We start from the raw sequence: 13,474 nt of genomic DNA, 5'->3' as shown, positions 1-13,474 counted from the left end.
AATGTGATTAGGTCGAATGTGTCAGTTTTACCTTTACACAGTATAGGTGATTTTTTTTCTTTTTGTCAATTTTTGTTACAGCTAAATATTCAAATTTGAATATCATGTCCTTTATGCCTTTAAAAAGTGCTGCCTCTAAGAGTTCTTTTTAAAAAAAATTTGTCGTGTTTTAATGTTAGATATGCATTAGTTATGTTATTATTTAATTTTTGTTTATTTTGTTATAGTTGTGAATTTTCTTTTGGGATCTGGGCCAGGGTGTTTATTTCTCTTTGTTAGTGTATTCTGGCATTGAATGTTTGCCTTTTTTTTTGTTGGAAACTGCCTTGAGTTCCTCTGGGGCGATAGTGTGGTATATAAATTACTACTACTACTACTACTACTACTACTACTGAATATACCTGTGATGTCAGACAGTTTGAAAAGGATGCATGAGGAAGAGTCTTTCCTTCAGTGCATGCACAATCTCACTACTACGGCTGCCCTATTCAGCGATTCATCACGCTCTGACTGCTTGTTAATCAGGTGACATGAAAAGAATAAAAAAGTAAGATGTTACAAAAATGCTTTTATTAATGTTACATACTTGGTCAACAAAGCAGGTTAGATGACACAGGGCTTAATATGTTGAACTGGAAGATGAAGGCGAGTGAAATTTGTTTTGGTGTGATCCCACTGTGGCTGGGTTACTGGAAAATGGGGGTAATGTGTTTGTATGCAGTTAAAAAACATGTCCCGTAAATCTTTTCAGTTGCCCATTCCCTGGATGTCGCAATAGATTAAGTCACTATGTGATGATATGACACCGCCATCACTCGTCTTGCTGGGATATTGCTAGAGGCAACAACAAACCTGTGTCTTTGCACATGTGCAAAAAAAAATTAGCGCTTCAGGGGTTAAATTGCACAGGCTCCCCCGTGGATCAGCTTATGCTTGCACAGTAATAATAGCAATAACATTAATAACAAAAAAATGCCTGAGAAAAGTGAATTGAGAGGGAGAGAGGGAGAGAAAGATGGGCCATAGTGTTTGGGGAAAAGAAAACCTGGAATGCTACAAATGATGGGTTTTGTATGGCAGGTGTATCAACCAGACGTCAGATTTCATAGGGCTGCTGGAAATGCACCTACACAAATGCACATTACTTTAGCTTTCAAGATGCTTAGTGCCTTTGAATGTGTGTGTGTGTGCATGTGTGCATGTGTGTCTGTGAGTGCTGTCGCTTCAGGCCATGATATCCTAGGGCAGTGTAACAAGCAATTCGTGTCAGCTCACAGTAAAGATTATTGGTGTTTTCACTGGGGAAATATTTGCACTCCATCTTCTTTTCTATTTTTAGTGCCCCGAGCTTCCAGTTAGGTAGGAAGCTGGGGAGAGACAGGAGATGAGGAAAAGAGCCATCTGATCTTGTCCCAAGTTGGTGAGATTTCCTAATTTGATTTTAGGGTAGATTATGATTCTGGCTTTTTAAAAAATATTTTCCACAAAGAAGCTTTTTTTAAAAAAAAGTACTTTGGGTCAACAGAAAGAACTAAACAATCGCTTCCATGTTAAACAGATTTCTCTTAATCTCTTTGAAAATATGTTGTAGGGAACTAGAAGAAAAAGTGGCTAAAACAAAATAACGTGGCCTCATTGCCCCAATAAAATGTAGTAATTTATTGTGAGGGAAAGAAAGCAATATGAATTGCTTTCCTTCCATACTGTTGCTTATCATAATAATCTTTTTGTGCTTTCTATACGAATATTTTAGATGTGATTATCATAACATCAGTGACCGAGATTGTCCAAAATGCAATGCTGACCTTGAGTGTACTTTATCATTTAGCATGTGGTGACTTAACATTCAGGAAACAACACACCTTCAACTTAACTTATTAATGTATAATCTGAAAAATGTGCTCCGTGATACATGTCATGCAGATTCTTGAAATCTTTCACTATCCGATGGAACAGCATGTGGTATTTTACTAGTGTAAATATGTAGAAGATTTTTCAAGATTTCTACAGGGGATACTCCACAACCAAAGTAAGCTTTCCCCTTGGCATTCCACTAGTTTATGATTTAATTTTTACTGACATTCCACCAGTCATATTATTATCTCCACAAAATGAAAGTGAAATAATCCTGTATTAATTAAACAGAGTGACTGAATTCCCTCAGTCATCTTTGCCTTGGTTTTCTAAGACAGTAACACCGTGGGGTTCTCTAAGGAAACATGTGCTAGGAAAAGAGTCCGCTATGGGTTATACATCAGTTTTAGAAAAAGAAAAGGGGAAAAAAACCAAGACAGTACTTGCAAGAGGCTACCCATGCTCTTTAAAAGAGAATTTAAATTAACAAGCAAAATGTCACTTTGCAGGATGGTATAGTTTATCAGTTTCTAAACCATCCCTAGTACTAATTTAAATAGAAATTGTCTGAAGAATTACAGATGTAGAATACCTGTTGTGGTGGAACTATCATATTGCAATGATAGGATAAAATTATTGGTATGATGTTTTACTGGGAAAAAAGAACTTTTGCATACACGTACCTAGAAATAAAGGGAGATGAAGTGTGTGCGTGTGCACTCACACACATGCATAAGCACGTACATGTATGCTTATCTGCAGCTTGTATTTAAAAGCATATACTAACATTGTGCCTTGTCTAAAATCTAGGCAGGGTGGTCATTATTTCTGCTAAATATAAATGAAAGCAGCAGATGGGCTCTAAAGTAGTAATCTACTACCATTTGCTCAAGTGTACATAAGCGTGCAAAGAAATTCAGAGAGTAAGCTTGTCACTTTCTGTGCATGTGGGGGGAATTTTATTGGAGCCAGGGATGTGCCGAGCTTTCTGAGGAAAAGTAGAAGAGACAAACGGTGGGCAAACACGTATGAGTCCTAATGGCTTCTTAGGATATTTGTTTTCAATTAAGAGAGTTTGGAATTGGTGCATGTGCAAAGACAGGCCCTCGGAAGTCAACACTTGGCTTCCCGATTCTTTAAATCCTGTATTCTCTGACATTTTTCTGACGAGGTACTATGAAATATCTAGACAAATCTATTACTTTGTTCCTTTTACAATGAATGTCAGACAATACAAGGTGAATTACAAAAAAAAATTGCAGCATTTATTTCAAACTCAATTGAAAAGGCAATAGGATTTGTTGACACTGAAGGGATACATGTTTTTGAGGAGCAGGCTGCTGAGAATGGTATGAGTGGGAGGGCTGTGTGGTTTTTAACTGTTATTGTATTTTAATGTTCATGCTTCATGACACAAAGATGTAATTGTTTGTTAGTTTTTATATTCATATTTATATACATTTTCTTTGTTTTTAATGTGTATTGTATCATGTTCACTGTTAGCCGTCTTGAGTGCCTGTATCGGGAGAAAGGCAGGATAAAAATAAATAAATAGATGCAGGAGATGACATGATTATTTTTAAATAACTTGGAAAATAACTGAGCAAATGTCTACTAACCTCTTAGTAGACCCAATCGCCCCCCCCCCTTTTATATTTTTCTTCCGTGGTCTTTTTATGCACTTGGCACAATTAACTGTACTGCTTCTGCAAAGTGCCATTGAATCTTTACTTCAGTAGCCTTGAGGTAGCTGTGGCTTCAGAATCAGGCAATTTGGACGCAATGAGCTGTCTGTAGCACTTAAGTGTGAGGGTGCTTAAAGATATACAGTACTCTGCATGGGGATAATTATCCGTAGAAATATGCAGAGGAGATGTGAAGATGTAGACACTGTTCAAGAGCACTCACTGCCTGGTGCAAATACTCCGGACAGCATCTCTCACCCTCCTAGCTCTGATTTTCACTATCGCTTTGTGCCGACTCCATGAGGTGAGTTTATACACAAAAGCATTTGACTGAGTAAGGGTTTGTGTGTGCTAGTGAAAGAATACTTCTTGAGTGTATTTTCGATAATATGGAAATTGTGGAAGAAGGGTTTGCCTCGTTTATATTTCCACAAGTCTTCCTGTTCAATGGCACATGTAACGTAACAAGCGGTTTTCAGATGAACAAGGGTGGTAATAATACTGCGATGGTAGCATCATTTGTTTCTCACTTTGTTAAAATACCTGGCATGCCAAGTTCAAAAACACAGTTGAAATTTCAAGCCCAGGTCTACTGGAGGTGACATTTTGAATCCCAGGGGGGAAGGCCAACTGCCTTTCATGAATGCATAAATTATAATACTACGGCTGTGGTCTTCTAAGCAGCATCAGCAGAGACAGATGCTTCCAAGGTGCCTGGTAGAAAGATAGCAATAGTTAATGTCGTGTTGGAGGGGGGAGCATAAGATGACATGGACAGGAAAGAGGATAGCAGGAATTCAGTGGAGCAGCTTAATAGATGGGAAAGCAGAGCAGAAGAGGAGACAGTAGTCCAAAGAATGTCCTCGGCTAACTACGATGATCGTAAGACAATATGAGGTAATTTTTGAACATTTTCGAATAGTTTAATATTATACATTCTTTGTTTATAAATATTGTTATCTGGGCTATAAACTAGAAAGCCTGGACAAAAGTATGCTTTCAGAAAACTTCCAATTTTATGTGATTTATAAGCTGCTAGGATGGATGGATGAATAGATGAATTCAAATAATATATTCAATGGGTATACGAATATGCTTCAATACGGTTATATTCAGACTTTGGATATAGATTATATATAAGTGATACTGAAATAAAATACATCTGCTACAAACAGGTCTTTTTTATTAAGGTATTTGTAGGAGGTATGTTAGATTCTGACACTATTAAAAATATATACTTAATCTTTTCCCTCAGCTTGTTTAGTGAATCTGAATAATGGTTGGATAGGATGCATGTCAGATTGCTATTAATTCACCACTCAGAACTAAAATTTACATCTTAAATAGAGCCTACATTTACCAGTATAGGCAGACTAATGTTACTAGTAATTAAGCTTTTACCACCTGGTTTTCTCTGGTGATGAGATCCAGTTCTGCGGTGTGTATTTGTATCCCCAAGAATGTGCATATTTGTCTGCATAGAAGAAGCAGACCCGCAACTGTCTATGGGAGAAATGTATTACACGCTAGAAGTTGCTCAGGAACGCAAAGAAACGCAAGCATGTCTATTTCACATACATATATTTGTCTTCCATTCTGTCATCTTACTTTGGTGAAAGCTGTCAAATAGACTTGGAGACAGCTGTTGTATTCCCATTTGTGAGTGGCATTAATGCATTCTGAGGGTGAACACTGATTTGTTTTGATCTGAAAGATTATGCCATTTGTATCATGGAGTTCTTCACTCAGGAGGAAAAAAAACATTCAAGCTGAACTATTGAATTAGTGAAAAAGTAGTTTTTTTGAAATTGTAATAATTATTGCATCCTCATAAATAGCACTATTTTCAATAGGAGTATGACATAAAACTTGCCCTGAAAACAGACAATATATATGCTATACGGTATGTAAATATGTGAAATAAACACAGATTGCTTTATAATAAAGTTGTGCCCTACTTTATTTTTGAAGTTTTTCAAAAAACGTTTATTGTTAGTCTGGAGGCTTGTATCCATGTATTAAGTGTGTTTATTCAGTGAAGCAGGTCAGTAGCTTTAGCATGTAGGAGCCAGAGGTGGAGTATTAATTAGCTGTTGTTGTTTGTGTTCAAGTCATTTCAGGTGAGAAAGGTGGGGTAAAAATGCTATAAATAAATAAATAAAGTCATTTCTGACTTACAGCAACCCTAAGCTGAACCTATAGTATAATTTTCTTCAAAAGATTTCTTTAGAGGGGGTTGGCCATTGCCTCCCTCTGAGGCTGGGAGAGTGTGACTTGCCCCAGTGAGTTTCCATGACTGAACAAGGATCTGAACCCTAGGTAAAGGGTTAGATAATTTTTCATGCGGGGATGGAAATCATAGAATGAAGAGATATTTCAGAGATTTTAAAAATATATATGTATTAAATATAAGCCGGAGCCCCCATTGGTGCAGTGGGTTAAACTGCTGAGCTGCTGAACTTGCTGATCAAAAGGTCAGCAGTTCAAATCTGGGGAGTGGGGTGAGCTTTCGCTGTTAGCCCCAGCTTCTGCCAACCTAGTAGTTTGAAAACATGAAAATGTAAGTAGATCAATAGGTACCGCTCCGGCTGGAAGATAACGGCACTCCATGCAGTCATGCCGGCCACATGACCTTGGAGGCGTCTACGGACAATGCCGACTCTTTGGATTAGAAATGGAGATGAGCACCAACCCCCAGAGTCCGACCTGACTAGACTTAATGTCAAGGGGAAAACTTTATGTTTAAATAGAAGCCAACATATTAAATGATTTAAGCCCAATCCAATGTATCTCTATTTGAAAATGTATCAAGTGACTTCAGGGGGACCAATATCCAAATTATTGTACATACCTCTGGCTCCTTTGCACTGCCGAACAGTTCAGTTTGCTGGGATATCCCACAGTGTTGTTTTGGAGTAAGCACCTTTGAACTGCATAAAAACAGTTAATACTGGCAACTTTAATCAACAAAGTTTCTCGTTTATTCCTTTTTGGAGATGCAAATAAAACAGACCAATATTAACATGCACCATGCTGTTTGCGTAGACGTCCTCATAGGTTTGCAAACAGGCATGCCCCATTTGGACATAATAAACATGGTCAAAGTTCACAGCCCTTTCTTTCCAGTTCCCTGGCATGTTTCTCTCTCTCTCTGAGTGATGCAAAGACAAACACTGGCAGCTTTGCATGTTTACAAAACTTGGAAGTGCAGAAGCCCAGCAGAAAGCGCCCATTTCCACCCTTACTCTGCTCAAATCTTTAGAGATGCGAAAGAGAAAGTAGGTAAGAGGGAGCAGAAATGAACAGTTTCATCCTAGCATGGTTTCACTCAGGAGAAGGATGCTGAGGATTTCCTCCCAAATGCAGGTTCCTCAATGCATCCAGACAGGTGAGAGTGGGATTGAAACTTTTTCTCAGTTAAGTCTGTTGATTGTCGAAGGCTTTCATGGCTTCACTGGGTTGCTGTGAGTTTTCCGGGCTGTATGGCCATGTTCCAGAAGCATTCTCTCCTGATGTTTTGCTCAGATGTATGGCAGGCATTCTCAGAAGTTGTGAAGTATGTTGAAAACTATGCAAGTGGGGTTTATATATCTGTGGAAGGTTCAGGGTGGGAGAAAGAACTCTTATCTGTTGGAGGCAAGTGTGAATGTTTCAACTGGCCACCTTGATTAGCATTGAATAGCCATTCAGTTTCAAAGCCTTGCTGCTTCCTGCCTAGGGGAATCCTTTGTTGGGATGTGTTAGCTGGCCCTGATTGATTCATATCTGGAATTCCTTTGTTTTCTGAAAGTTGTTTTTTTATCTCCCACCCTGAACATTCCACAGATATATAAACCCCACTTGCCTAGTTTCCAACATTCTTCACAATCTCTGAGAATGCCTGCCATCAGGGCTGTAGCCAAGGGGTGGTGGTGGTAGGGGTTCAATCCCCCCCGCCGAAATTTTTTCAGGTTTTTTTTTAAACTGGTTTCCTCATGAATTTAAACTGGTTAACCAAACTCCCATGAGTGTCCACTGAAGTTTATCTGTCTTGAGTGTCCATTAAAGTTATCATGGAGCCGGATTTCTAAATTATTTTGCGTTATGTAACTATTCGCTAAAAAAAAAAAGTTTCAGCCCCGCAGCCCCCTCCCCCCCCCCCTCCCCGAATTCTTTTTCTGGCTATGGCTTTGCCTGCCATAGATGCAGGCGAAATGTCAGGAGAAAATGCTTCTGGAACGTGGCCATACAGTCCGAAAAACTCACAAAAATTTATCCCTTCTTCCTTTTTCTCTTCCTTCTTCCCTCCTTGTCCTCCTCCTCTTTCCTCCCTCCCTCCCTCCCTTCTTTCCCCTCTTTATTTCCCCCGTCCTTTCCTTCCTTCTTCCTTCTTTTCCATCCTCTCTCCTTCCTTCCCAACCTTGGGTCCTTCAGGTGTGTTTGGGACTTCAGCTCCCAGAATTCCCGGCCCTTGGCCAAGCCGGCTGGGGATCCTGGGAGTGGGAGTCCCAAGCACACCTACGGGACCGCAGGGTCTCAAAAGCGCGCGTCAGAAGCTGGCTCCCCATCCGCAAGGCGAGGAGAGGCGCGTTCGCTGCAAAGAAAGGCGCAAAGTTCGAGAGAGAGCTACCTTACCAGGAAGGGAATCTCCCATCTCTGCCCGGCTGCGCTCGGCCACCAAAGGAGTCCAAACCCCTCCAGAGAAAGAGAGAGAGTTGGGCGACTCTGGCTCCCTGAATACCCGAGCCTCATTCAGATCCCTCCCCCTCGGTCCCCGCGAACCCGAGCCTCCTCCTCCTCCGCCTCCTGCTGCCGCTTCTCCGCCTCCCTCTCGCTCTCTACCTGCCGAGCCGGGGCTCTCAATCCGTGCAGCCTCTCCGCTCGGCGGCGCTGATTGGCTCCCGCCCTGCCAATCCGCACCCAGCCTGGGCCGGGGGGACTGCATATGCAAAGCCCTACTTCATATTTATAAGCTCCAATCGGGGCTTTAAGTCCTTGATTAGGGAGAGAGAGAGAGGGAGAGAGAGAGGGAGAGCGAGTGAGCGAGCTGGGGGTCCCAACTGGGCTTGTCACCGGGAGGACGCGGAATCGGCGGAGGAGGCAGAGGCGTCTCTCTCTCAGTCTCTCTCTCGCTCTCAGTCTCTCTCTCCCTGTCTCTCTGTGCGCTTCCTTGCCCGGCTCCAGGGAACTTTGCTTGCTTCGCTGGAATGGTGGCCGAGCGCACATGGATTCGGTAGAACTTTGCCTCCCTGAAGCTTTTTCCTTGCACTACGAAGAAGAGTAGGTACCTTCCTTCTTATTTCCTCCCCTCTTCGTTTTCTCTATCCCCTTATTTTCAACGAATGCCTCTTGGCTTCTGTGCATGTGCAAAGGGCGGCGGGAGGGTGTTGGGTGCCTCTGGTGTCCCTTTTGTGCCTGTCTTTTTATGGGCTTGATTCGGAGCGAGTGTTGGAATGGTGCGCTCCTTTTTGCACACTCAAGCCTTGCCCGGTCGCCAGTCCCCAGCCAGAGCCTGGGTGAGCGACAGTCGCTCCTTATTCAGCTCCTAAGAATAGGCACTTGGCACCAAAGCAAGGGGGGTTGTTTCAACAGAGCTGGATCCCTCCTGCCCCCTTTCCCTCCCCTCCCAAACCATCATCATCCATCCATCATCATCATCATCCCTATCAAGTTGGAGAAGGATCTCCACTTCCAACAGCATGGATATATATACTTAGGACCTTGTCCCACCAATGGGATATTTTGCTCAGCCCCAACTGTTTAACCCCACTTTAAGGGCTCACGTCCTGTCATTGGGGTTTTCTAACAGTCAGGTTCCAGTCATTTCCTAGGCAAGGAACACTTCTTGGTCCCGCATGTATTATAAATATTTTTCACGCCCCCAGAGCAGACGGCTCCTTTATGGAAGAGGAATCAAGAAATGCCATTGATACCCTTCTTCAAAGCGATGGGCTTTCATGTTCTTTTTACTACTGACAGCTCAGCAGAAGGCGGGCAGGTGGAGGGTGTGGGTGGGACCCGAAAGGCACATCTCAAACTTGCAAACTTAATTTTGGCCTAAAGAACACACACCATGGAAGCTGTCCCTCAACTCATCTCTAGATGTCAAGTGTTGTATATTGTGGATTTGTATGCCCACTAGTGTCCTTACTGTCTGCCTGTTATACTGGCAAGTTGCAATTAAGTCAGAGGTCTGTGTTATTTTTTTTCCCAAAGAGCCAAATAATATAGATAAGTGATAAAAGACTTTGCCTGCCAGAAGCTGATAATATGGAAAAGGGTGGTGAGAGGCTGGATCCCTTTCTTGTTTGCAATAAGAAGGTAAATAAACAGTATGCGGTTTATAGATTAGTACCCAGATAGTTGATATACAGTATGGTCTAAAACGTTTTAAGTGCAGTTGTCCCTATTCCAAGTGGTTTTCTTTTTTTCTTTGTTGGGGAGGGGAGAGATTCTAAAGTTAGGAAGATGTTCTTTTTTAAGGAGCTTTCTTGAATTTACCTTCTTAGAGCTAATTTGAATGATTAGTTTTGATAAGCCTCTTAAAGTAGATGCATTTAAATGAAACCAGGGCACGTGCTTTTTTGGACTCTGGCGGAACACTCAAACTCTTCCTCCCTCCCCTCCTTCCTCCTGCCCCGCCACAATTAGCTTTCTTTCCCCCCTTGCCCCACTTTGCCTCTATTAAAAGTCTTCCGGATGTTAGGCGAGATGCTCTGTGGTTCAGTGGGCAGGCAGAGCAATCTCAAGCCCAGCAACGCATCTGCCGCTCTGTCTCAATTAATAAACCACAGAGCCTTACTTGCTATTAATATTGTGAGTAATTGTGTTTTTGCTGTGTGGCATCTGATGCACGCTGCACACAGAGATGAAATAAAAGTAGTGGGTCGGCGATAAAGAGTTTGCACATGTAATGAGGAGGCAGGTTCACAACTGAAGAAACATTTCGTAAGTTACACAGGCATCCTTCTGACTGTCCCTTGGTATGCTTTGATACTGACTAGCTCATGCTAAAGAATGCAAAAAACTTAAAGCCATCTGCAATCCTTGCTTTTTCCTTTAAGGAAAAAAATAAAAGAAGAGTCATGCTAATAATTTCAAACAGTAGTTAATAACAAGATAGATGCACACACACACACACAGATTTGCACACGTCTGTGTGACTTTAATTGTTCTAAATGAAACGGTGCGCTTACTATACGAAATCTCCGCCAACCTCTGATTAAAATGTAACATTGACTAAAGGATTATAGAGCGGACTTAATTTTACTGACTGTTTTAACAGTTGTCACAGCTGTTGGAAGAAGGAAAGGCAATTGAAACACTCCAAAAAAGGGGAGGGGGGGAGGAACTCGCTTAGTAAATTTAAACATGATCTCTGGATGCCAGGCATAGAAAAGCAAATAGATTTGTGACTCCAGATATCTTATTTGCGCTGTGTACATTTCCCTTTGTAGTTCTGTGCGTTTCATGAATTTGAACCCTCGACCTCTTCTGCACTCCTCCATTAAAACAGAAGGGCATTGAAATGAGAGGAACAGTTAATGTGCCACAATATACGATTTTTATAACACACACAGACGCACACATACACTTTTTTTGTACTACACGAGATAAAATTTGCATATGCTAGGACCTTAAACTTGTGATGGGTGGATGAAATTTCAATTGTGGATATTGATGTCAGAAACTGGGAGACAAAAGAGGCTCGAGGGCACTGAAAGACTGCACACATATTCAACAACATTTACTTTCAGGAACATTTCTGTGTTTGAGAGCTAATTTGTGTAACGGGCATTTCTTCCCTCCTTAATATCGTTCATTAACAATCAGATTTCATAATTGATTTTTTAAATAAAAAACTCTCCTTCTTTTATTGAATAGTTATTTCCTGTCAAATTTCATTGGGATATGTCAGCGATATATGTCATGGAGGAAGTGTAGCTCAATTAAGCGAGGAAGGGGTGAAAACTATAACATTAAGCTCCTTAGGGTTAGGGTTTCCTATGCATTCGAAGTGTGATAGTCATCCCGCAGATATCTGTGGATAAGTGTATATTCCTGCGTGGCATATGCATGCATATTAATACAATAACTATGGGGATGAAATTAACACAGGCTCACAAATCCAAATAAAAAAAGGTGAAAGCTAGCTTTCTGACAAAATTAATGGATTGCTTTTCGTAATTAGTACTTACATATGCACCCCCAATAGGCCTCCCTATACATTTTCCTCCCCAATGCCCCTTGCATTCCTATATTTTCCAACTTTGGATTTATGTTGTTCGTCTGCCTTTTTCTGCAAGTTTTTACAGCTGACAAAGAATGAAAAGAAATAGTGCTGAAATGGCTGTCTGACAGCTTTTTATTTGCTGGGTCTCCCCCCCCCCCCTCTTTAGTGATGGTTGCTCATTTTAATGTGTTTATGGTTCTCTTCTTTTATTTACTGAGCCTGGCATGTTGCAGCAGTAATTAACCTGTGTTATTAGCAAAGCCCTTGTGAATATCCATTAATTCTTTCAATGGATGATCATTTTCCCGCATTTATTTTCTCCTTCCTCCCCACTCACCTGACTTGCTGTCCCATTTTGAACCTGCTCATATCTTAAGATGGTTTTTAAAAAACCTTCCATATGTGTATGTGTATGTATGTATGTATGTGTGTGTATATATATGTGTGTGTGTGTGTGTGTGTGTGTATATATATATATATATATATGGGAGATAAATTGCAAGTAATATAGCTAACATTATTGTTTTAAAGGCACTGGTAAGTCTGAAGGCAGAAAGATCACAGCAAATATTATTTTGTGGGGGTCAAGATCAAAACTAGAAGTAAACATAATTATCTTATGGAGCGGATGTTTTTGTATGGTGATTATGGTTCTGGAGATGAACTCTGTTGTGTTCATCTGATTTGAAGTTGCGTTGTGTATCACTTTGGACATTTAAAAAAAGGAAAAACATATTAACCCCACAGGAAAAAATACTCCTGCTTAGACTGCTCAGGAAAGATAAGGTCCACCTCATTAGCCAAGCCCCACTTTTGCAATTAATTTTAAAATGCGTAGCACTATACATCAAACACAGGGACATCACTTGTCTGTGATAATTTCATAACAATTCCTCTTAATATAGAACCAGAAGACCATTCGAATGCTAGGTTCCAATTTTCTTTTCACTGCATATTAACAGTATGCTTAAATAGTCTGGCGGATTTCCTAGTATTGAAAATATCTGATGGACAGTGACCTTTGGCTTTGGTCTAGCTGTAAAAAACAAATAGAAATGAACAATACCAATATTATTTATTGACCTGCTTCAAAGCATTGCTCCTTTATGAATATTTTTGTTTGGCTCTTAGCAGTCAGTAAGCATGCTGGATTTAAGAAATTTGGGATAAATCAGACCCCTCTGGAAGTTTAAAGTAACTCAATTTTACTGTAGATTGTTTGCATTCTTCTTTCTAGCACATTCATTGGGGAGCCGAAACAATAAAATGTTGATCTCTACCTAGTGCCTCTCTAGCCTAAGAAAGCTCTCAGGAGGAAATCTTTGATTATACTGGGCTGGTTTGGTTGTTATCTCTTTTACATCCACTGGCCTTGAATTAAATTGTCATTGTCCTAAAGCACATGAGAGAGAAATGAATTGCACTTCTCAACATGCTCTGACAGTGAAATATTTAGCGTCTCTGTCTGCAATCATACTCATGTGTATATGTTTGATAGTGCTGGAGTGACAACCAGCAGTTTTCCGTAGACTGGCATATCCCTTTTATGTGTCCGTGCTTTGGGGAAAATTTGTCCCATTTCTCTCTCATTCATTTTACATTGTTGAAACAAATCACCATTTATTTGCATTGATATAGAAAATGCATATATATATTTATTCAGAGATTACAATTGTTCTATATGCATATGGGTTCATACTTTGTCAGCGTGCACCTGATATGA

The 13,474-nt window shown here is 40.6% G+C and overlaps 1 protein-coding gene across 9 annotated transcripts in view; it reads left to right on the top strand.

Annotated features, from left to right (window-relative positions):
* Positions 1-13,474, top strand: part of esrrg (estrogen related receptor gamma) — a 509,706-nt gene that overhangs the window by 308,755 nt on the left and 187,477 nt on the right. For 2 of the 9 annotated variants that reach the window (XM_008125855.3, XM_062972133.1), the window contains exon 1: positions 8,513-8,798. The exons of 5 other annotated variants lie outside the window; for them this stretch is intronic. In XM_008125855.3, coding sequence (XP_008124062.1) covers positions 8,743-8,798 — 56 coding nt within the window. In that variant the 5' untranslated portion in view covers positions 8,513-8,742. Of the gene's footprint in view, positions 1-4,309; positions 4,437-8,512; positions 8,803-13,474 lie in introns of those variants that run through there. 2 more of the 9 variants (XM_062972141.1, XM_062972157.1) reach the window with 2 other exon arrangements.

This window comes from Anolis carolinensis, chromosome 1, assembly GCF_035594765.1.
Source record: "Anolis carolinensis isolate JA03-04 chromosome 1, rAnoCar3.1.pri, whole genome shotgun sequence".
Lineage (NCBI taxonomy): Eukaryota > Metazoa > Chordata > Lepidosauria > Squamata > Dactyloidae > Anolis > Anolis carolinensis.
This window is presented reverse-complemented; position numbering and strand designations above follow the sequence as displayed.